Source organism: Dermacentor andersoni, chromosome 7 (genome assembly GCF_023375885.2).
Source record: "Dermacentor andersoni chromosome 7, qqDerAnde1_hic_scaffold, whole genome shotgun sequence".
Lineage (NCBI taxonomy): Eukaryota > Metazoa > Arthropoda > Arachnida > Ixodida > Ixodidae > Dermacentor > Dermacentor andersoni.
The window spans coordinates 174,600,340-174,625,920 of NC_092820.1; the positions used below are offsets into that span (position 1 = coordinate 174,600,340).

A 25,581-nucleotide genomic window follows, 5' to 3' on the forward strand; every position below is an offset into this window, starting at 1 on the left:
GCTTACAATAAATGAATGAAAAACTTCATTTGCACAAAGGAGGCATACCGGCAAAGGTGGAGCCCTCAGTCCAGGGCCCCTGTGGCCTTTGCCATCTTGCTAGCTCTGTCAAACAGCTTGAGCTGTTCTTCAGGCTTTTAGCAGGACAGCGCAGCCTCCCACTGCTCCGGTGTTGGTGTTTTGTGTACTGGCGCTACCTTTGGCTTTTGGCAGGCCCATGTAACGTGGTAAAGTGTTGCGTGTTCCCCGCATAGCAGGCATTTATTGTCATATGTTGACGGATAGATTTTGCTGAGCAGACTCAGATTGGGGTATGTATTAGTCTGCAGTTGTCTCCATACAACCGACTGCTCTCTACTAGGGTCTTTGTGGGAAGGGGGGTAGATCCTCCTTAGGGCTTTTTGGTTTTCTAAAATTGCTCTATAGCGTCTGGTGACTGTCCGGTTCACCGTAGTGGTGCGCCCCCCGGTTGGCGTATGCTCGGGCGTTGGCACACTGGTTCCCTGTCACAGTCTCATGACCTGGTGTCCACATAATGAAGCATCGCGAAAAAGTGATTTTTCTCGTCTTGAGTATGCGGATGGCCGCAGTGGATATGCGTCCACTGCTGTACCTTCTTCACGCTTCTTGCTAGTCCGTAAGTATTGCTGTAGTGGCCTCTTCGCCCTGGTGGGTGATGGTGAGTGCAATTGCCGTTTCCTCAGCCTCGAGGATGATGTTGCCTTTGATCAAAGCGCAACTGATTTCTCTAAGCTGGTGATCAACAATGCTGACTACCGCCCCGGAGTGTTCTTTGTAAGTGGTCACGTCGACGTATAACACATCTTTTCTCCCCGCGAAATATCTGTTGTGTGCTTCTGATCTTGCCTTTCTTCTGGCCTTGTGTATTTTAGGGTGCATGTTTCTAGGTATCTGGCTGATCTCAATGATCTCTCGAATCTCTTTAGTTATGCTTTCCGTGTTGTTAATTTCTCTGCAAGCATCCCTCATAACCAGTATCTTCAGCGTGTTCCTACCCGTTGGAGTCAGCATGAATCTCATTTTCTGCGCGAGAAGGTGAGCTTCTATGTGTTCTTGCTCTGTGCTGTTTATGTCCGTCGAGGTGTTGACTGGCAGTCCGAGAGCGCATTTGTAAGCTTTCCTAAGGATTGCCTCTAATTGTTCTTTTTCCTGCTCGAGCGGTGTTTGGTAGGGGACACCGTATACAATCCTACTGACCACGAGGGCCTGTATTAGCCTACATGTGTCCTCTTCCTTCATACCTCGTCGTCTGTTTGAGATTCTTGCGATCATCCTCGTGATCTGAGCTGTAGTGTTTGCCAGCTGTCTGATTGTGTGATCCACACGACAGTTGCTTTGTATCCACATGCCAAGGATATTAACATGGTATACCTCCGGAATCTTCTTCCCCCTATGAAGATGTCTATAGAGTTTTGCAGATTGCTTTCAACAGGTCGCTCGCTGCTCGCGCTAAAATGTGTCGGCGAGCGCGGACGCGTCTTTTGCCGTGCGCTTACCTTGTAAGCACAGACAGCTGTGCGCCTCCTTTTCGTACTGGACTTTTAACAGAGCGCTCGCCGCTCGCGCTTAAAGACGAAGTGTGCGTCGGCAAGCGGAGAAGTGTTTTGCCGTGGCCTTACCGTGCATGTAAACACGCAGGAATGGCGGAAAAACATGCAAGCAAAGGAACAGGACACTGCGTTTTATTTTCCCTTTACTTTGTGATGTACCTTCACACTGGGTAGCGCCGAGCGATATCTTCTAACAACTTTGTGGACCCCATCACACAAACACTCACACGAAAAAAAAAAAAAACCGTCGTGGTTGCTTAGTGGCTATGGACGTGTTGGGCTGCCAAGCACGAGGTCCCGGAATCGAATTCTGGCCACGGCACCCGCATTTAGATGGAGGCGACGCGAAAACACCCGTGTACTTAGTTTAGGTGCACGTTAAAGAACCCCAGGTGGTCCAAATTACCGGAATTCCCTACTACGGCGGGCCTGATCAGATCGTTGTTTTGACTCGTAAAACCCCATAATTTTTTTTTTTTAATAGCAAGGTATTGGCAAAAAGTGAAGCGCCACCTCCTCATCGCAACTGCACCCGGCAGTCAATTAACGGCCACGCGCGCTGCGAAGACTATTTTCTGCGTTTGTTAGAAACTATCGCTCGGCGCTACCCAGTGTGCAGGTACATCACAAACTAAAGGAAAATAAAGCGTAGTTTCCTGTCCCCACGGTGCAAGAATATTATGATAATATTCTTACACCGTTCCTGTTCCTTTGCATGTATATTTTCCGGCATTCCTGCGTGCTTAAATACGCGGCAAAAAGCACGTCTGCGCTAGTCATGACGCTAGCCGACGCCTAGAGCGAGCGACATAGAACCAGTGCGAAAAGCAGGCGCACACCAATCTGTGCTCCGAACTGCGAGCGCAAGCACGTATCGAGTCGCGCCAATCCAAAGATGGATGGGTGGATGGATGTTATGAGCGTCCCCTTTGGAACGGGGCGGTGGCTTGCGCCACCAAGCTCTTGCTACTATGCTGCCTAATATCCTACCTAGGTTAACCAATGAAACAAAAAAAAAAAAACACTATGAACTACCACGTCCAAATTTTCTGATCCCCTATTGCGAACTGTGCTTTTGTACGTCTCCGTCTTTTGTCGTTTCCCTAGTTTTCTTCCACCAATCCTCCAATCGCCTCTTACTGATGTCTATTGCGGACCTGTTTGCTTGACCACTGCTCCCGCTGAACCCAAGGGCTTCAAGGAGGCCAGTGGTGCCTAAATCGACCGCTGGGTACACGTCTTCACATTCTAATAAAATATGCTCCGTCGTTTCCCTAGCTTTACCGCAGCAAGCACATGCTTCTTCTTCCTTCTTATATCTCGCTTTATAGGTGCGTGTTCTAAGGCATCCCGATCTCGCTTCGAAAAGTAATGAGCTTCCCTTTGAGTTATCATAAATGGTTTCTTTCCTAATTCCGTTTTTTCCTCTTAAGTAGTTACTCATGGCAGGTTTCTTTTCCATTGCCGCTACCCATGAGATTAATTCAGCCTCTCTGACTTTCCGCTTGACCTTCTTTGTTGCTGTGTTGCCCACCCCACAGGCCGCATACTTGCTGGTAAGCTTCCTAGTTCTTTTCCTCCACTGTGAATCAATATGTTTTGCCTGTACAGATACCTGAACACTCTCCCAGCCCATTTACTTTCCTCCATATTCCTCAGCCGTTCTTCATACTCAATTTTACTGCGAGCTTCCTTCACTTCAAAACTAGTCCAGCCCATATCCCCTTGCACAGCTTCATTTGTAGTCTTCCCGTGAGCGCCCAATGCGAGGCGACCCACTGACCTTTGGTTCCCGTCGAGTCCTGATTGCACCCCTGATTTAAAGCAAACAACCGCATTTCCAAAAGTAAGTCCTGGAACCATTACCCCTTTTCACATACCTCGGAGGACCTCGTACCTATTGTATCCCCATAGCGCTCTGTGCTTCATTATGGCTGCATTTCTCTTCCCCTTGACTGTTATGGCTTGACTGTTAAGAGTGGGAGCGCGGCGGCGCCAACTTGCGTCACTAAGCGCAAAGTTGGTTCTTTATTCTATGGCTCAACACTACCAACACCTTAAGTTCACAAGTGTAGCTGTGGTATGCGTACTAGTTATTCTGTCGAAAGTATTGCCGATCTAATCCGTCACTGAGAGAGACCAGAGTCGACTTTCGTAGCGTTTGTTGCGTGCTAACTATGGAATGGAGCAGCAATTTTAAAGTTATTTGCAGCACCCTCGGCGCTCCCCTAGGCGTCCACTAGACCTACACCCCCATTCTAGGATTTTAGAAAACTCTATTACTGGATTGTAAATTTCGGTATTTAAGAAAACCGGTGTTAATTTGAATTGCCAATCTTAAGGGCTATGATGTTGCTGGTTGAATGCGTATGCAAGTTAAGTGATTTTGTGAGCCGAAAAGGTGTCATATACGCCAGATTTCATGGTGAATTCGGCAAATCACACCGGGGAACTTTGGTTACTTTGGTGGAACCGTGATTGGAAGAAACGGCGCATCGGGGCGCCCCGGTGCGATAGCGATTTGCCGAATCCACAGGCCGAATCGTCTAAATCTACGTCCTGTCCGCGCTATCGCCACGCCCATAGAGTTTCCTACAAAAAATTTTGTAGGAAACTCTATGGCCACGCCTCATAAGGTGGCGCCCTCTGGAGTTAAAGTTTGAATCTTTAAAGCTGTGCTAGGGTGGCTAGCTGTGCTCTTGCCTGTTCTCGGCCACTTTGGAGGGATTTTGGACACACAGGGTTTTAGACGCTCGCCTGAAGCGCTAACTGGCGCTAACCTTCCTCAAACTTACATTTCTCCAAAATTTACGTTTAGATAAGTTAAATGTCGTCATTAAATAAGTACACAATTTTTCCGATAGATTCTACCATAGGTGTTCCAAATTTAACGCCCCTTCTCTAAATCATTATCATTTTATCATCAGCTTATTTTTATGTTCACTGCAGGATGAAGGCATCTCCTTGTAATCTACAATTACCACTGTTCTAAATAAACAGATGCAAATCTTGAAGGCTATGCTTTTTCTGTTTGAATGCGGCAGAAGCGATTGCGAAAATCAGAATTACGTCATACACGTTGGGTTTTGGACATCACCAATTTCCCACACGTTCAAGTATCGTGTTTGTTTTCAGGTTTTTTCGCTCCAGTCCTGCCACTTTCTTGTTTTGTACAACAATTTTAATTAATAATTAGCTCAGAATCAACCAACAACCAGTTTCACTTTCGTTTTCGAATGTCGCGTACTCTATTGGCGTTTTTCTGAAACTTACAATCCCAACGTTCTGCACGCGAGATCCGCCATTGGCCGAGTATGCGGATGGAAGCAGCGGATGCGCGAGTGAGTGCGCGTAGCTTGACAGGTTTAGCAGTAGCATTTTCTTTTCAGCTCTGCTTCGTTGGATATATTATTTTTATAATGGCGTAGGCAAGCCCGCGATTTTAGTTGAAGAGCGCAACTTCAACTCCTCGGCTTTATTGCGGCTCTACGTGCTCTCTCAACAAGACTATCCGAACACACCAACACGGACGACTCATCTCGTTTACGCTGCCCACACCTCACAGGCGCTCGGTCTTTGCGTGCGGCGGCCACTAAGCCTAAGCGGGCGTGAAGTGCGGTTTTCTTGTGTGTGTGGTTTTTGTGCGTCGTGTGTGCGTGGTGTATGCGTCGCGCTCGCGATGTTTCCCTCGGAGCTAGATTGAACGCATCATGTTCCATCGGCGTCACACAGACGGCGTTTGTGCGTGGCCGTGAGCTCCGATATTGTGCCGTCTCCGGAATGCCCGCATCTCCAGGGGGCCAGCGAGTGTTTGTCGTCTGCGTCCGAGTCCCCCTGCGTACAGTCGGGGCGGTACGGCGCTTCGCATGATCCGGATAAGCGATCGGCTGAACGCAAACACAGCTTCTTAGAGTTTGGACCATCGTTGGTGAGCCGCGATGTCCAAGCGGACGGACACCCGCTGTCCGGACGACCGTATCCGCGAGTTGGAACAGATGTTCCTGGGCGGACCGGTGTTGGTCAGCGGCAAAGCATTCACGGTCGAAGGTCTCCTGGACGTGTTAATCGTGCTGTACGATGAGTGCTGCAACTCTTCGTTGCGAAAGGAGAAGACCATGACCAACTTCGTAGAATACGGTGAGTGGAACGAGTTCCTAAACAGTGCCTATTCCGTCGCGCTGGCCGGCGTGCCTTGCGTCACTTTGCCTTGCTAACATTGCAGTTCTGAAATAAGCTTAAGCATTACATACGTTTCTTACGACGTTTCTGGCACGACCACTACCGTCTTGGATGTGAAAAGCGACCTTTCGGTTCTCGCTTCAACCAATCCTTTATGAAGGACGCTTGCTTGTCCATTGTGCTGCTCATTTAGCAAGCAGGTGCGAGCAGTCGCTCGGTACAGTTCCCCAGACAATATAAGAGTGCGGCTTTTGGACCGATCGGCAGTTGGCGTACCGGTCTCGCTCGATTCAACCCGCCCGCTCGCAGCTTGAAAAAAGCTCTCCGGGCATCCCCAGAGCGGAACCGTCTTTCACATCGTGCTGTCTAATTTTAGCCATTCAAGCCGCTGCCGAGAGTCCGCGGGGGTCCTAAATCTGGCCGTAAACAACGACCTTTGGCGAGAGGCCCCTCCGAAGTTCGTTGGCACCTTGACGGACGGGCGTCGAATGTTGACATATCGTCGCGCGGTTACCCTGACGACAGGTGGTTGTGTCGCTGATAATCGTTGCGAAACTTATTTACAGTGAAAATAATTTAGGGCGCCGCAGCAGAGAATTTAAGCGCTCACGCCCGACTGTGCCTGCCAAGTATGTCAGAAATAAATGAGGTGCTGTCATTGTTATATATATATATATATATATATATATATATATATATATATATATATATATATATATATATATATATATATATAGGACGAGGAGTGAATAAAGAAACTGTCATTTACGAGACGAACATCGCACGAAGCTATACTTCACTCGTTCTTAATGCACATTTTGTGTCTCGATACAGAGGTATGTGTCGTGACGTTGATGAGATGAGCAGCACTGCTGGTAGCGGTAGTGGATAGAGACAAAAACGAAATTAGTAGCCTTCATTCTGGACCGTAATCTAGGTTTACATTCGTGTATCCTCGCGTAAGTGACCCATCGTGTTCCCATGACCTAAATGGACGTTTATCGCTCCTGTGCAGATGGGAAGTTGAACCCCGGAAACGCCGTCTTCAATCACCGCCTAATGTTTTGGCATTGCTTGTGTGTGTGTGTTCTCGTTCTAAACGTGGTGCCAGATTTCTTTGCCGGCATACGTTGCTCAAGATTTTGCTCGTGTGTGTGTGTCTTTGTTTTCGCTGCAGTATCTCGCAGAAACAGCGAGCTCAACAAGAAAAATGGCCTGTTTGACTGTTCGCGCAAAAGTGGGGCGATTTAGATGATGCACTCCGTCTGAAGAACGATTTGCGATTACATCTGAACGCGTGTGAATACGGGGAAACTGGACTGCCAGTCCCAGATTAAAAAAAAATCAGAACGGTCCAAGTGCGGTCTGGTGTAAAATCCCGTTAAGCATCAATCAATCAACCAATAGTTTGGAAGTTTATTTAACATAAATAGGCTGTACAGTTACAATGTACACACTTTTGGGACCTAACAAATTTGTTGAAGGGTCCCTACCGTATAGGAAGAACACTTATATGGGAGCTGCTGTTTTTACTGCGTAATTACATAAAACAAAAGCAGCTGAAATATGTAAGAAGGTACAGTAGCAGAAAAAATTTAGACGAAAAATTGTCGATTTTCATGTTACATCGTCAAAAAAATTTTCAGAAGAAAAGAAAAAGCGATGTTGTGTGCCTACATCCACAGTGTTGTGCATTGCCAGCAATTGATTGCTTTAATATTTTAAGTAATGTCTGCAATTTTCATAGTAGTTCTTAATGTATAATGTTTCCTAATCGTATAATGTCAAAAATAAGAGGCGTATTTTGACCAATAACCTTTCCGGAGTGTTCCCGGTCCAGCACAAAAGGGCCTCTGTAGGTTAGCTACAGGCCCATTAAAAAATACACATTTTTAAGAAAGGGAGATATATTCATTTAACCAGTGACACTGTGTCCAAAAGCAAGAACATGGACAGCAACCGCGAAGAAAATAATTTGTGCTGCTTGATTACAGAGGTGAAACTGTTTACGAGCAAGCTCAAAGCTTATGGCAATTTTTATTTCTATGGGCACAAATTTACAGGTTTGCGCACGGCAAGGTTGTGACTGGTGTTGCAGGAGTCGCAGGGCGCTTTTTTCGTCGCGACGATAGACTCAATTTTTTTACAAGTACTGCTCCAGCAGGGCACATGTAGCTGGCAAAGATTGCCTAGTGTATCAAAAAGCTCCAGCAGGCTTTATCTGTACACATTGCTGCAACTGGGAAGATTTAAATTGCCATTAGTTCCTCGTCTAATGGGCAGACGTGGGAAAGTAAATATGTTATTAGGAAAGGAAGAGTTGGTGTAAAGTATCTTGTGCACTAAACAAGCTAACTTATAAGTTCGTAACGTTGTAAACGAAAGCACACACAACTGACTAAAAGTGGGTTACTTGGATGCTGTCTGGAAAGAGGTTTCGATTTGGGTGAATTGCAATTGCGAATCCATGGCAGAATATGCCCACAGAATTACACAGAAACCACGAGAAAGAAAACACAGAGGGTCGTCTTCCAACTATTCGCAAACATGTGCGTGTTTATGCGTTCATCAATCCGGTACGTTTCTTTGACACGTGTCATCGCACGTATTTTTCCTTCTGGTTGATTGGCGGTTTTATGTTGTTTTATTGAGGTCATGAATGTAATATGTCTGCATGCTTGTGAATAAGGATTAGCTGAAAGACACCGCTGTCTCTATTTTTTTCGTTACATTGATTTCTGTGCAATTATGCGCTGAAAGCCTGCCATGGGCTGGAAACAACGTAATAAACACGTGACGTAGAGGACAGGCGTACCACAAGCGTCTTACGTGCCCGTGTTTATTGTGCTTTTTTTGCAAGAATCCGGACGTTAATAATGGCTGAACAAGCGTAACCTTTCTACTGCGTCCACGACCGTGCAGCGGCCGTTCGAAACGCGCCCGTTCGATGCGCTGGCTGCAGGCAGAGCAGGCTCTCAACTTCGCGCTCACTGGATCCCTTATCGCTTGGGAACGATCGGCGATGTTGCGGCATCCACCTGGTGCTTCTGGATACGCGGGTAGCGAGGTATCTCGCATCGTCCGCGCAGCTCAATGGCGAGCTCATTTGGCGCACCCGTACGGATCGGGCATACGCCCTGTCTCATCTGCCTTGTGACAACTGTGGTTTACAGCAGGCGCCAAAGACCAAGCCCTCGCCGTTGTTACAGGCCGCAGGGTGAGGTTGTACGGAGAGAAGGACCGCGACGCCGTAGGCGCGTGTCCGTATTCGACAAGAAGCAGTTTCGATTTCTCGAACAATGTGACGCGAACACGCGGTGTGGTGTCTCGGTTTCTTCAGTCGTGTGACGCCGGCGTTGAGTGAAAATTATTCCGCCACCCGTGTTTGCATTAACCGCGGAAATGATAGTTTCTTTACATCAAAAAGTTAATGTGCGTGATGCTGGCTACTAGTAGAGAAAGGCTGTAAATGACAGCTTAATTGTGACCTGAGCCGCTACTAGCCGATTGTATATGATCCCACTAATGTGGAAAAATTGCCAGGAAGAACAGCTTCACGCTCGTAACCCTTCAAAAAAAAAAAAAAAAAAAGTTGGGACAGACTGAAACGATCACTTAGCTATCTTAAATTCACGCCGCTTAAGGTAATGCCACTTTACGTAGAAAAATAAGCTGCCTAGGCTATTTGTTTTGTAAGGCCCGTGAGTAGGCCATACGTACGTAGTTTTGCACATCTGAACGTTCCGTGATTCAAATTATGTCGAGTAGAATATTACGTTGTGTCGTCTTATTAATATCACCGCCTCGTTGCTTTCTTGAAATACTCAACACGTCCTTTTCTTTGCTCGCAGATGACAGCAAAGGGATGCTTTCGTCCTCTTTCCTTCAAACGCACGACGGGGAAACATAGCTCGGTGTAATGTCACTAACTGCGTTGCTGTTGAAATTGCAATTTTCCATCTGCGCAGTGCTATTGGGGAAGTCAAATTCCGCCATGTCGTGAGGCCTGGTTGTGCCATAATGCCGTCATTATAGAATTGCACAATATGGTGACGTCCAGTATAGCACCATTGGCCTGTAAGGTCTGTATGACACATATGGACAACTGGCTAAGCGTTGTCGCAGATGCAGCCTTGATTACCCAAAAGTGCACGGGCGGGCCACTTAAAGGCACATTAAAGAGAAACACTGGATCAGTTTAGTTTCATAAAGTATTGTTTCAAAAGCTCAATTTTCGATAGTATCGCGGCGATAGGTTGAATGGGAGAGAAACTGAGTCTTAGTTATAATTTTCTTTTTTCTTATTAATTTCATGTCGAAATCTCATAGCAGTAAGTGTGACGTCACTGGTTCTAAAGTGTCTTGTCTTATCCGAGCCGTTGTGGCGCAGCACAGGTTCTCTAAACGAGTTCGGCTCCTTTGGCGTACTGCACCGCGCGTTGCATTTGTGATCTCCCACGGAGCACTAGCCAGGCCCGAAGGAGCCCAGCGCGCTCGCGGCCCGCTGCTGGGTGACGTAAGCAGAACGCGGCCTCGAGGGCTCTGCGTTCGCTGCAGCGTCCCAGTTTCGGTTTCGCGCGCTCTGGCAGCCGCATATCGTCGTGCTGCAGTTCCGCAGATAAAAGCATTTTTTTTTTTTTTTTTTTTTAGATCCATAAGTTCATATGGTTTGTACGGAGAGATTGCTTAAATTTCCAAATTACGACGAGCCCGCTGAAGCAAAGTTTGAAAGCTATGTAATGCATCTTTGGCGATTACCGACTAATTAAACCGTATCACCCGTCACCCCGCGGTCGGCACCGCTATCGGCGTGTCTCCGAAGGGACGCTCTATCGTTTCGAAGGCGCAATTTTTAAATACTACTTGAACGTAGAAACACCGGTGTGGTAAGTGATACCGTTCATTCGCGGTCTCGCAACATCGCGGCAATCGGACGTTCCCGCAGGTACACCACTGCTGAAATGAGCTCGCCTTCGATACCGGTGTCTTTTTTTTTTTTTTTTTTTTTTTTTTTTTGTCGCCAAAAAGAGAGGATTGTAGGCGCGATTTAGGACAAGAACGGTCCATCTGGGTCGCTAGTGCAACGCATCGACGGCCGCCGATCCAATTTGTTTGGGATTAATGCAGTGGCGGCCGGCCTTTATTTAGCCGGCGGCGTATCTTCTTCGCGAGGGGGGGGAACGCTGCGTTCGCCGAAGAGTGCGGACGTGCTTCACATGCGCTCCGTGATTTTGGGGTCCTTTGACCCGGTTAATCCCATCGGACTACCGAAATTCTGGTCGGAATCGACGTCGGAAGTGAAGAGGACCACGAGGATACCAATTTCAAGCCGGTGGGTCCCCTTTTTTCGGATTTTATCGGCATTTGAAGTTCCCACGTGGTCGGCAGGGCGTTACGTACGGGGCTCCGCGTCCTTCCCGGCTTCGGCCCGCGGTGAAGACGCTTTGGAGCGATGTCCCGAACGAGCAATCCGAGCTACGACCAACCCGTGACCTTAAGACCGACAAGATTTTCGGCTGAATCCCAGGAAAACATGGAAGAAGACTTCCACGACACCATCGAAATGGCCCACATGCAGCAAGACCGAGACGGCCTCGCTGCAGCAGGGATCCAAGCCCCGGGAAGCAGCACCTCAACGATCCAACGCTCACAAGTAAGCGGAATCGACAGAGAAAAAGAAGACGACTGGATAGTCGCCATGTCGAAGAAACAACGGAAACGCCAAGACGGCGGCGGCAAGCAGCAAGTCTTGGCGGGAAACGGCCTAGATTGCGCGCCTTTTTCAGGGGCGACGAAGAACGCAGCTGGCGCGCCAGCCGCGGCGGAGAAGAAGGAGAGGGAGGGAGCGCCGAGGCGACGCCTGCCTCCGCTCCCCAGAGACGACTTTAAAATCGTCCTCCGGCCGAGAGGACTCGCAGTCAGAGACTTGCACCAACACCACGTGGCGCGGGCGGTAGTCGCGGCTACCGAGCGGGGATGTAAGGAAGAAGACCTGATCATCCGGCTGCGCATTGGATCGAACATCATAATTGTGAGCACCAGCAACGAAGAAGCGGCCAAGAAGATTATGCGCATCAAGCAGCTGAGCTTCGGAGGCAAGAACTACGCCGTAAACGCACACGTAGCGGCGCCGGACGGCACGCTACGCGGGGTGATCCACGGAGTGGATCCGGAGACTTCGCCCGAGGAACTCAAGGCAAGCCTCAGAGTTCGCACGCAAGGCGTGAAGATCCTAACAGCCAGAATGCTCGGGAGATCCAGCACGGCCATCATCACCTTCGACGGCCCCACCCTCCCGAAGCAAGTTCTCTACCACAGCGGAGAATTTTGGTGCTACCCGTACCGGCCCACGAGGCAGGTATGCTACACCTGCGGCCAACAGGGGCACCGAATGGACGTCTGCCCGAATCCGGAGACTAGGGCCTGCAGACAGTGCGGTCTCCAGAACCCGGCGGCAGACCACCCATGCACACCCAAATGCCTGCTGTGTGGCGGCGACCACGTGGCGGGCACGAGAGACTGCAAACAGCGACTCAAGTCGGCGAGCGAGCTGCGGTGGGGCCCCCTGCAGCAGCAACGCCGTAGCCGGGGCCGCAGCCGGGGAAGAACACCAAGATGGTTCCGTGACGAGAGTCAGGAGTCGGGCCGGAGCAGCCGCGGGGGCAGCCGGAACCGGAGCCAGAGCCGGGGATCCGAAAAGGACGAGTCCTTCCCACCCCTGGGCGGCAACGACAAGCAACAGCAGAAGCAGACGCAAGGGCAGAGACAGCAAAAGAAGAAGAGCGGCGGCGTTAAGGTGAGCTGGGGAGACGGCCCTCCCAAATCACTCTTTGCTCCGCACTCGAACACAAACAACACACAAACCGCACGCGAGAAACAGCTAGCGGAGGAAAATACGACACTTAAACGTGAACTTGAGCAGCTTAGGAAGCAGCTAAGCGAGGTTATCAGAGAACTACGTGAATCGAGGACAGGCTATGCCCCGCCTAGGACTCTGACCCCACCGCCTAGGGCGATGGAGACGGGGCAACAACACCACGAGGGAGGGACCTCCAACGATGACCTTAAAACCTTCATGATGAACATGCAGAGGCAGATGCAAGAGCAGATGCAGCAGTTAAAAAGCGAAATGCAGCAGGGACAACAAAAGTTTGCCCTGTTAGAACAGAATGTCAGGACGCACATCAAGAGCCAAAACACACAGAGAATAACCAATGATGCTAGAGACAGATTACTTAACGAACGCAGGTTCGGCACAGAAACCCCCAACGCAAATAATGGTAACCCATCATGGCAGAACGCCTCCAACAATTAGAGATGTGGCAGTGGAACTGCAGGGGGTACAGGCAAAAACAAGGCCTCCTGCAGCAATTCATCTATGCCAGAGGAACCCCACCAGACGTAATTATGCTACAGGAAACAAACTGCACCCCTACGCTTAGGGGCTACACGTGTCAGGAAAATGGCCGTACGGCAACTCTCATTAGCAAACAAGTAGTAGCCATAGCACATAACGAAATAAAGGACACCCGGATCGAACACGTGATCACGGAGATAATCCCCAAAAAGAAAGCACGATCTAAAAGCACTTATATTATAAACCTATACAGCCCGCCCAGACAGAAAGATGGGGACTTTATTAGGCTCTTTACGGAGGCGAAAAAGTTCGCGGGGAACAACACCCTAGTAATAGCAGGTGATTTCAACGCCAAGAGCCCGAGGTGGGGCTACAATAAAGACGACAAGAAGGGACGTGGCATTTGCGCTGCAGCAGAACAGGCAGAGTGCGAATTGCTAACCGACGAACACCACCCAACTAGACAGGGGAACAGCGTCAGTTCAGACACGTGCCCTGACTTAACCTTCGTAAGGGGCGCCAGACAAGCAGAATGGGAGAACCTGCTCGAGAACCTTGGAAGCGACCACCACATAATAAGGATCAGCACAACCGCAAACAATATCAAGCGGAAAATAGGCAAGGTCCGCCTAACGGACTGGGACGCCTTCAGAGCACACTGCAAGCAGATCAAGGGCGACATTGTATCTGCGGAGGAGTGGAGCCAGCAACTCAGACAGATCCAAGAACTCTATACTAAAGAGGTGGATAGAACCGAACAAACTCCGGAGGTGGACAAGCGGCTCCTCAAGCTATGGGAGGCGAGACGCGGCCTCACCAAGCATTAAAAAAGACAGAAGTTCAATAGGAAGCTAAAGATTAAAATAGCCGAAATAACTAAACAAGCGGAGGAGTATGCAACGCAGCTGGCTAGGCAAGGATGGCAGCAATTCAGCAACGCGCTGAACGGCACCCTCAGCACGGCCAGGACGTGGCAGATCCTCAAGTCCCTCATGGACCCGAGCAAGAACAAATCAGAAAGCGGCAAATCGATTCAGAGGCTGGTGCACCAGTACACGGGCACGGACGAACAGCTACTCGAGGAAGTCCGGGTCAAATGCTACGGCAGAGACCAGGTCGAAAGCTACCAAGAAGAGTACCAGGACGAAGAGAATCCCACCATGGATCGGCCCATAACGAGAGAGGAAGTCGTCGAGGCGATCAGGTCGGCAACAAAAAACACAGCAGCGGGGGCGGACAGAATCAAGAACTCGCTCATACGAAACCTCAGCGATGGCGCCATAGATCAGCTCACAGCCTACTTCAACAAGCTCTGGCACGAAGGAAAAGTGCCGGCCGAGTGGAAACACGCGGTAGTGGTAATGATCCCGAAGCCAGGCAAGAAACTCCAGGTCGAGAACCTCAGGCCGATCTCCCTCACGTCGTGCCTGGGCAAGATGTACGAGAAAGTAATCACAAGAAGGATCCAGTCGCACCTAGAGAGGAACCAACTGTACCCAGACAGCATGTACGGGTTCCGAGCCCACCTGTCTACGCAGGACGTACTACTCCAACTCAAGGAGGAAGTACTCGAGAAAATGCCGAGAAGTGGCGAAAACGTTGTCATGGCCCTCGACATAAAGGGAGCCTTCGACAACGTGAGCCACGCCGCCATCATGGAAGGCATCAACAACACCAACTGCGGGGGAAGAACCCACGACTACATCAGGGCCTTCCTGAGCGACAGAACAGCGACCGTGGGACTAGGCGAGCTGAGAAGCGACGTCTTCACCACGCCTTGCAAAGGAACACCCCAAGGCTCCGTGATATCGCCCGTCCTGTTCAATATGGCGATGATCGGGCTAGCAAGACGCCTCAAGGAAATCCCGGGGATCCAACACGCGATGTACGCCGACGACATCACGGTGTGGGTCACCCAAGGATCGTTAGGGGAGAAGCAGGACAGACTACAAGAAGCTGCGACCTGCGTAGAGACCTACGTCAGGGAGAGAGGCCTCAGATGTTCGACGGAGAAGTCGGAAATCATCAGGATCGGAAGAAATCCTACCAAAGCCTCGCTGGAAGTAGTTCTAGAGGGGCAATTGATCCCAGAGCAGAACATGGTACGAATCCTAGGCATGTGGCTGCAGAGCAGCCGAAAATGCAGCCATACCATCAGCCTGCTGAGAAGAGCCGCGGAGCAGGTTGGCAGAATGATCAGTAGAGTCTCCCAGAGAAGGTACGGGATGAAAGAAGAAGATACCCTCAAACTCGTCAACAGCCTAATCGTTAGCAGAGTTATGTACTCCTTGCCCTACCACGCAACAACAAAGGCGGAGCGAGAGCAAGCCGACTGTATTCTCAGGAAGGCATACAAGATTGCTCTACACCTGCCCAGAAACGCATCAAACGAGAAGCTACTCCAACTCGGAATCAGCAATACCTTCGATGAGCTTGCCGAGGCTCAATTGGGGGCACAACTCATCAGACTCAGAGGCTCCTCTACGGGAAGGGCGCTCCTGAGAAGGTTGGGTCGGAACACGTGCGGACTGGTAGACAGATACGCGGACGTACCGGACGACCTTAGAAAGACCTTTAATGTAGGACCCCTGCCTAAAAACATGGATCCTAACCTACACGAGGACAGACGAACAGCAAGGGCCGAGCAGCTAGAAAGGAGGCTAGGCCGGTCAGAGAACACAGTCTATACGGACGCCTCCATGTACGTACATGCAGGGAAGCGCTTAGCCGCTACGGTGGTAGTTAATAGCACAGGAGACATGGCCACATGCGCCTCAGTGGAGGTCGTGGGCATAACGGAGGCCGAGGAAATTGCCGTCGCGCTGGCGGTAGCAGAAGGCTATAGGAAAGGCCGATCCTTAAACATCTTAACAGACTCGAAAGACACGTGTAAAAACTATACGAAGGGCAGAATTAGCGGCATGGCCCTCAGGATAATCAGTGGGGCAGCAGCCTCTGCTGAGCAGACACCCATACAACACATAATCTGGGTCCCAGGCCACGCAGGAGTAGCGGGGAACGAAAGAGCAGACAGCCTAGCTCGAGGGCTTACATACCGAGCAGGCATGTCAGATGTTCTGGAGCTTCAGCTACTAGCATGCGAGGGGGGATACACAGAGACATTACAACTATACAGGGGGACTAGATTCAAGTACCCACCACCACACAAAGCCCTCACTAGGGAGGAAGCAGTCGGGTGGCGTAGGCTACAAACAAACTCCTTCCCCAACTTGTACATCTATAACAAGATGTCACCAACACAATACAGAGCAAACTGCCCCTGGTGCGGCAACACACCCACACTATACCACATCACATGGGAGTGCGAACGAAATAAAGCATTCCACCAACACGAATTCCCGAGTGCGGAGCAATGGGAGAGCCGGCTCACCAGCAGCGAGCTCGCGGCCCAAAGGGCCTTAGTGCGGCACGCTGCTGATGCAGCGCGACTCAGTGGAGCCCTGGACTAGGGGCCCAACCTTGCTGAAGAGAAGCCTCAAGTCGCCGGCGCCAAGAAGACGACGGAGGCTTCGAATCCGCGAATCTCTTAAACGATCTCATTAAAAGTTTTCTACTACTACTACTACTCTTCGCGAGCTACTGAGTGAGCGCGGCGTTGCTTGCGCGCGGGAGTGCAGTTAAAACTGCGCTGCTGGTTTAATTGCGCCAGCTGTGCAAGCGACAGGTCGAGGGGCTCATGTTAGCCGTGCAAGGCCCGTTTGAGCGAAGCTTTGTAGGCACTGTGCTGTAATAAATAAGTGAACGATTGGATACATCAGCACAATGCGTTGGCGGGCTAGTTGGTGCGAATCCATGAATACCTTGTCCTGTCGTCTTTCTTGTCTCTGTCGTTTTGCGCTAAACAAAGTATTCATGGATTGGATACATATTCGGGGCCCGCAGGCGCGGTTAATCCAATTAGCGGGTGCGCCATATAAATGGCGCCGCCGCCTTTTGCGAGGAAGGCCCGTCTTTCTTGGCCCACATAGTGCGCGCGTGCGAGCATGCAGCGGGAAAGGGAGCGGGAAAGGAAAGGGAGAAGCACCACGCGTGCGCGTGGTGCTTCTCTGTGAAGTTACGGACCCACCGTGCGAGTTACAAGTCTGCAACACTCTTGTCCAGCTGTCTAATATACCTTTGACACTTCCACAGTGGCCTCCATCGCTCCGCCTTCGTAGCCTCTGCGCTGCTTTGGAACGTTCAGATAGGTCAGCCAATGACTCAAGCAGCCCCTGACGCTCAGTTCAACCGCAAAACGAACGGAAATAAATATCCACGGCTGGTGTCGCGGAGGAAAGTGTCACCATCGTGTCGACTAACTGTTTGCGATTCCCCCTCAGTGGCCGATGCAGGGCCCGTAAAGTGTTTCTAAAGAAATAAACCTAACGGGGACCGCTTTCACGAGGATTGCTACGCGTCAGAGCGCGGTCCAAGCCACAGTGTTCGCGTGGCGGCTGTGCCCCGCCGACACAACCCGCCTCGCTCGTTTGAGTGCAGGGCGCACGCACACGCGCGAACTCAGCCACGGCGGACGCGCTGGTGTCGCACGAGGCGCAGTTCGTACGCTAGGCTCGCTTGTCGGCGGTAAACACTCCTATGGCTATCCAATGGCGCGATAAAGTCACATCCTTGGTTTCGAGTGTGGCAGCACGTACGCCGACACGTTCTCGAGTCGTGGGACCCCTGTCGTTCGCAGACGCTTTTAACAGCGATAACGGGACCTTGTTATAGGATAACGGGACCCAGAAAGGGTGATGTCATAGGAATGGCCTTAGCACGAACGTGAGTGCATGCGCTCTCTGAAGCAATGAGAAAAAAATATATTTCGACACACGATGCGAATTTTACGTTGGGCACGATGACTGCGCAACACCACCAGGACGGGCCCATACCGCCTGTGTATTAGGTTCTGTACATTCTATGCCCGAGAGGACGCTACTGTTAGCTTCATTGGCTGCTGCTTCTGATCATCAGTGTAGTGTATGAATATTTGTTTATTTCTAATAAATTGTACATTACGTAATTACTCTCCTTCGTCCTGGTCAATCCTACGTCATAATGATGATGGATGTAGCTTGTGGTGTATCCGACGAATCGTCGCGTAGCGCTCCGGCATCGCATCAAAGGTAGCATAACACAGCAGTGCTATCAAGCTTTACTGCAAGCTCAAGTAGGCTTCAGTAGAAGGCCAAAGCTTGATTATCTCTGATAGGTCGATTTTTGCTCGTTATGCAGCTTTAAGCAGGCCTACGTGAATAGCATGAATGAAGTCAATTATGGGATTTTACGTGCCAAAACCATGTTTAATTATGAGGCACGCCGTAGTGGGGGATTAATTTTGACCACCAGGGGATCTTCGACGTGCCCTGAATGCACGCGACATGGTCGTTTTTGCATTTTCATCATCATCATCATCAGCCTGGTTACGCCCACTGCAGGGCAAAGGCCTCTCCCATACTTCTCCAACAACCCCGGTGTGCATTTTACCCCCATCTAAATGCGGTCGTGATTCGAATCCGCGACCTTTTGCTTAGCAGCGCAACACCATGGCCGCTAAGCCGCCGCGGCGGGTATCTTGGCAGCACATCCAGATCGTTCTGAAGCGGCGAGTCAAATGGTATGCGTTAGCCCTCGCGAAAAGGAAAGTCTCACGTTCTAGGTTGTACAGCCTCCCCGGGCGGCGAATAATTCTGTCCATTGATAATGTAGTTCCGCCACATTTTCTGGATCTTGATAATCATGAACGCGCGTAACAGCTGCAGAACGGCTTCTGAATTTTTAGTTCTTCAGTGAGTCAGATATGAGAATACCAACTATTCCATGTCAAGATTGCTTGGAAAGCACCAGGCACTTGTAAAATGTGTCGGACATAATATACTTAAAAACAAATTAAAGAGCTGAATCCGCAACATGACACACTCGCACCGAGAGCCCACCTTACATACAGTTCGTTATATAAAGCACTTGACAAATTTGCGGCACACGTCCAAGCAGAAGTGTGTCATAATGTGCGCGATACGTTCCAATTATCATTATTTTCATCGGCGCTCCTGCTTTTGATGCTTTATCTTGGCGTGCACAATTGTCACACAGCAACCGAAAGGGACAGACCGCTGAAAATGAAATTGACAACGCGCTCGCCTCAGTCGTCTGTGCACAAATGCGTGGCCTATGTACTAGAAAAGGCCCGGAAATACCGCCCGAAGCGACCCTTGGAATACGGTCCTCTTTTTCTTGCCGGTACGGAAATACAGTTGTCAACGGAAGGTGTTGAAGACGGCCCTCCCGTTCAGTGTAAACCCCATGCAAGCGATCTTGCACGCGACAAGCGACGCGATGGAGATGCCTGTCGCGTTCGCTCGTCGCCTACAAGTCGTACCCCACGCGAGCGATGACTTCGAGCGACGTCTCCCCAGTGTTGCCGGTATGAGGGCAGCAATATAGGCGCGAAAACTAGCGTGGCGCGTGATTTATTAACTTGAGTTGGTGTGTTTTACTGTAAAAAGCAGCATAAAATATTTTTTTAAGGTCTTGCAGTAGGTTCTTATCCTTGCACGTATAAAAATCCAATCGTTTGCTCGTTCCGTGCGACAATCAGAAGTACTTGCGTTATGTGTATCCAGTTCCGGCTTCGCGCTATTGGCTAGTCGCTCATAGCACTTCCGGGCGACGAGCGACGAATTCTAGATTTGCAGCACCGAGCGATCGCGCGACAAGACCGAGCGATCTGTTCACGCGACGGCCCGATCCGTCGCTCGAAGCCATCGCTCGTCGCTGTCGCGCACAAAATCGCGCTCATGGGGTTTAGCTTTTCGTCATCTTGGCATTCCGGGAAATGGGAACCGAGAAGCCAGTGCTGGGTGGCCGTTGTCAAAACGTCGCTGGTTCATATTTAAAGAGGTGCGACGTAAACAACTTCCAAGTCCCGTCGTTTTGGTTATTAGGTCATATACTGGCCCACTTTTTGCGTATACCCCTTGCTTTCCTCATTCATCACGAATTTGGCGTCGCCAGATTTAACCTTCGTCTAACTATTTCGGTTCATTGTACGTTGGCTTCGTGCGGTTGTTACGTCACTGAAATTAGAGATCCTCGGTTTTCCCGATTCTTGTGGTTGCCGGTTAACCTCGTTGACACCGTGTTCTCCCTCTAAAGGCGTGCACGCAGAGCCTCTCGGTAAAGTCGAACGCGAAATTCTGCACGGGGATCGCGCAGGCAGGGTCTCGCCGAGATTCGGCAACGAGCGCTGACTGCACAGCACACGGCGGCCACGTCGGGGCTGGTAGGCGTCCATTGTTGAATCTCTCCACGCCGCCAGCAGGAGCGGCCAGCCGAATCGCCTCGATGCTCGCCGTCAGGCCCAGGGCCAGCCACGCCGGTGTGCCGCCAACCTCGTTTCGGCCACTCGACGCAGCAGACCGGCCGGCCGGGGTGGCGGCCGAGTCCCTCTGCGCCGAGCCCGGTGGAGGCGTGGAAAAGGGGGTCAGAAAACCGACGGCGGAGTGCGTTTCGATCGGTCTGCGCAGACTCCGCCTGCGCACTGGAAGACGCGGGAAGCGACGTGGCACGTGCCCACTGGGCGGCCAGCAATCGGTGCACCAGCGATGCGAGGGACTGCGGTCGTAAGGGAAGGGGAACGGGCAAGTCGAGCACAGGTGTGGCAGAAGAAGAATAAAACGGTGAAAGTGCAGCATCAAGGAAAACAAAGATCGCGTTTCGGGAGTGCGCGTGCCGAGACTGCAAAGACGTTCGTGACACCACACAGGTCGTGGGAGCAAAGCGCTGGTTTGGGACAGTTGATTGGAACAGACTAGCAGCGCAGTCAAAGGACGAGGACAACGAAAATGACGGGACAAACGCTAAATTCACAGGTCGGGTTTGGTTCCCTCCCCCCTCTGTTCGTTTTGTAATGAGGAGGAGACGATTCACCACTTTCTTCTATCTTGTCGCCGCTTTACTGCGGCAAGAAAAAGATTGTTGGAAATACCTTTTTGAAGAATTTGCCAGGACTTGCCGGAACCTGCTATTCATTAGTTCGGGGCGCCCACTTTGGGAATCAGCCACAGGGAATGCTTGCTTCGCTGTCCAAACATTTCTTACAGAATCCAAACGAATGCCCTGCGGAGTTCAATTTTTTGTGTACTTTTAAATTAATTATTACTCATTCGGTATGACTTCTCTCATTTTATTTTAACAGGTAATTATACGCTATTCAATAATTCCATAGATATTCGGAAATTTATGCTCCATATTAATTTGAAATAATCCACCCATTTCTTGGCCAATCCCCCATTATGGGTAGGAGCCACACACGTGATAGGCGACAACAACGACGACGACGACTTCCGCACTTTTTTTTTTCGCAGTGCGTGGAGTCCCTTGGACAGAAGTGAAAAAGCAAAAAAATAAATAAAAGCAATGGTTTCTGTTTGCAAATGTTGGAAAAACTGTGAACCCAAGCTTTTGTGCTGCTGTACTGTTGGCAGGGGCGGAAACATACTGACAAGATAACGGAAGCCGCTGAAATGGAGCGCTATGACAAATGCCTTATCAAGAAAAGAGCTAAAATTTTTTAGTTTCACGCGTGGAAACCACGTAACATAAGCTAAGACTTCGTTTTGTTTGTTTGTTGATGGTTCTGCTTGGTTGATTACTTGTGGTTCTTGTATTTGCTTTTTCACTCTTATTCTCTCACTATATATGCACCGAGCAAGCTATAGTTATATCGAAGTCAGTTCTCACCCTGTCTCTTTCTTTGTCTTTGCGTTGCTAATCTTTATAGGGTGTCACGGGAGCAGCGGTTTCGGCGCCAATATTCACACAGGGAAGCATGGCTCTCATTTTCTCTTCGAATAGTCAACTTTTATTTGTTTACTTTTTCACCACTGAAATCCAAGTGACAGTTTTGAAGGAGCAAATTGACCAGTCCAGACTGGTTTATCGTTTGCCATCGATATCCATTTACCACCTGCACCGTGGCCCTAATCGTTCGTCCAGGTGTTTCACGCAGCGCAGCGTCAGCTGTGTTGGCGAATATTCTGCATGGCAGCGCCGCATCTGCCTGGCGCATAGGAGTCGTTCTTTCCGTTTCTTGGCGACGTTGTGCGATCTCTGTGCCGAACAGACTTTGCTTCACAGCCGGCTACGGCGCCGCGGGAGTGCTTGGCCGAATCGCAAGGACGTCGTGCGTAACGCAGCTGGCGATCGGCTTGGTACGTGAAGGCCGTGGCGTCGTCTTGCGTTTGTCCCTAATCCGGTGAAATCGCCGAAGGTTGGCGGCTCGGGCAGCGTTTTTTGCCGTGACGGGGAAACCTGAGTGCCTCGATGCGGCGATAATCACCGTGGGGAGTTTAGTGTCCTGCGAGTTGGCAAGTCGTGAGGCTCGGCGCCTAGTGGCGTTAGCGCGTGGTTACCATTTTTTTTTTTCGCGCGGTGTGCAAGCTGCGCTTCCTGGTGGCCTCTCTCACACCTTGTCTTCTAAGCAAGTCTTTCCTCCCCCACCTTGTCCTTCATCTGCATCGGGGCTATCACCACCACCACCGTCGTGTAGGACGAAGGTCCTACACGATGGTGGAAACTTCTCGTTGTCGCCAAGTTCAGCTGAGCCCAACTTGTGCCCTTCATTTTCCTCATCTCACCACACAACCTACCCTACACCGACCTTGACATTTTTTCACGCCTGTCTGTTGCCGTAGCAGAGCGCGGGCGACCGGGGGCTGAATTCACAGCGCTTTTTAATTGTAAGCGCTGATTGGACTGCCGGCGTCGCTAATAAATTGCATATCCGGCGTCGCGACTGACTGGCGCCTGCTCCTGTGAATAATTCTGTAGCGTAACTTATTCTTTCTTTTTTTGTGCGTGTGACTACGTGTTCTCCTGTACACACATTGCGTCCACATTTCTTTCTTTTAATCTTATCTTCAGTGTCATGTTCTTGCATTCGATTTCATGCTGCTATCCTTTAGCCTTCATTTAAGCAATAATGACATCGATATTGATTGCTGCTAAAAAAGAAAGAACAGAATCGTCAGAGCTCTGTCCGCGCATGCAACTGTCCCGAGAGAAGGCAGCGTTCGCCGTTGCGGCCCTAAGGAAACAATCGGCAGTGCCACCGGTTTGGCTGCTAAAGAACCATGCAAGGAAACGGGCAGTGAGCAGGGTCACCACCAGTGAAGAGCAAAGGGCGTACAGTGTAGGGAGCTTCAGCGGCATGCCTAATGCGGAATATATAGGAAACGACAGGTTCAGTATACAGTTGGTTCCAATAAGTGTTGCCAACAACTTTTTCAAAAATTGAGGAACCATTCCTTTCTGTGAGGGTGGATGATCAGCGAAGCTGTAGCATATCACACAGGGTGAGACAAGGGTACATGCACTTATTTTATTCATTTGGTAATGGTAGTGACGATAGCTTTGTGATTGCTGTGATATATACAGATTGGTTCGGTTACAACCTTAGAATCTTGGCCAAAGTTGAATCTTTGGACGATCGTTGTCGTGTAGTTGGCTGGCTTAGACTGGTGTGCAAAATGAGAACAAGGTAAAATCGGTAGCCAACGTTTCGACAAGGGGAGTTGCCGTTTTCAAGGCGGGTGGTTGGTGCAGCACTTGAAACCGAACTTTTCTAGCACAAGCTGAGTGAACCATTTCTTGTCTGGTTTTGATATGCCCACATTGAAGTCTCCGACGATGATCACAGGGGTAGTGTCATCGCGGCTAAACCATGCAGACCGCGTGGTCATAAAATTCTCTATATCACACTTGGGTGTGCCTGGAGATATATACACAGTGGATATCACAATTCCACCTTTTGTTTGTACGGCACAGGTATCCCCATAGTCGGTTCCCCGCTGCACGCTTAGGGAGCCTACATGTCGCGCGCCGGTATATTCTCCCTCCCTATTGGGGGCGAGGCCTTGCGGAGTCGTCACGTGTCTGAAGCACCACGCTTGCGTAGTACGAGGGATAACGCGGCGCGCTCCTCAGGTTTTGCTGTTGGCGCTCAACAAGGACACGCCCTCGTGGGCATTTCTGTAACTATTCTCGAAACGAAGGGAGCTTTTAACTGTCGCAATAATACTCTTCGGCAATCACAAAGCACAGAATCGTTTACAGACATTATGTCTCCGAATACGTACAGTGAACGCCCGCTGCGCGCAGTCGCCGCGACGAAGTCTCCCGAACCGGCTTATGGCGTGAAACGTTGCAAATCGCTGAGCGCCAGCTATGTGAAATGTGTTCTTATAGTGGGCTGTCCGTATAACCAAATGCAGCATAACAGTATGAAGCCTCAATGCAGCGATCGCACGTGTTCTCAGTGACCGACTGTGCATCTGCATGCATGTCCGCGCACAATGTTTCGCCTTCGCTACTAGCGCGTTCTCGCACCGTGCCGTGAGGCCGCAGCATATGAGCATTTGACAGTACACAAACAACCATTGTTGCGTGGACGCTATCAGAGCTGTTCAAAAATAATTTCGTTATAACTAGGGACTTCGGCGCCTACGAGGGCGACTTGTGATGACGCGTCACGACGATTCAATCTTCATTTTATTTCTTCTAAGGTCTCGGACGTATAAATACCATTTAATTCTGAAGTTGCATCGCAATGTATGTTTATCGGTCTTCACAGCGAACAGTTTTCCCGCTACGTTTTTTTTCTTAATCCAGTGTACATTCATTGATTGGTGCTAACACAATCATGAGCATATACCATGCCTTTGTTAAATGTGCTTCTTACCCGTTTCCTTTCCATTACAGTGAACTTGCCAGCATAAAGCATCAACAAGTCCATAGATCAAAGCTTCATGACATTAGGCGGGCAGTGCGCGCTTTCTGCTACTCACCGAACATCGCAGCCTCGACGTCGTCTTCCTCGCGGAAGTGCTTGCTGCATGGCCGAGTGCTAGCCGATGGCTGCTTGCTGCTTCTTAGTTTCGCGATCCAAGCTTCACGCAGCTTCTTGTCCTGCGGGTACGTGTAAAGGCTGACACCGGGCTCCGTTGTATACGTCCGGCACTGAGGCACCGAGCAGTAGTAGCCTACCATGTTGCACGCCTTCAAAGACAGCCACTGTCTATTATAGGGCTTTCAAGTGTTGTCAAGCAGACAGCGGAAGCGGGAAAACCTCCCCACTTAATCAGAACTGCAGCGCAAGTGGGACTTTAAACTTTCGTTTTCAGCTCGCTTCGGCGCTTCCGAAGCAGCCGACGCGGCGGCTGTGTCCACGTGATCCCTTATACTACATCACGCCGACGGTGGCGTCAGCTTTTCCACTGGTGGAGCTCGCCCCCAATAGGCGCGCTGGTGCGTGGCGACTAGAGTCGTCGGCACACACCAAGAGGCGATTGGAAGATTGGTGGAAGTAGGGAAACGACAAAAAACGGAGACGTACTAAAGCAAAGTTCGCAACAGGGGATCAGAAAATTTGGTTGTGGGAGTTCATAGATTCTTTTTTTTCTTCTTTAACCTAGG

General features: G+C 50.1%; 1 protein-coding gene across 8 annotated transcripts in view; it reads left to right on the forward strand.

Moving 5' to 3' along the window:
• Nucleotides 1-4,883: 4,883 nt before the first annotated feature.
• The window catches only part of gek (serine/threonine-protein kinase gek), a 336,626-nt gene continuing 315,928 nt past the window's right edge, over nucleotides 4,884-25,581 (forward strand). For all 8 annotated transcript variants that reach the window (XM_055071676.1, XM_055071677.1, XM_055071678.1 and 5 more), the window contains exon 1: nucleotides 4,884-5,708. In XM_055071676.1, coding sequence (XP_054927651.1) covers nucleotides 5,510-5,708 — 199 coding nt within the window. In that variant the 5' untranslated portion in view covers nucleotides 4,884-5,509. The remainder of the gene's footprint in view (nucleotides 5,709-25,581) is intronic.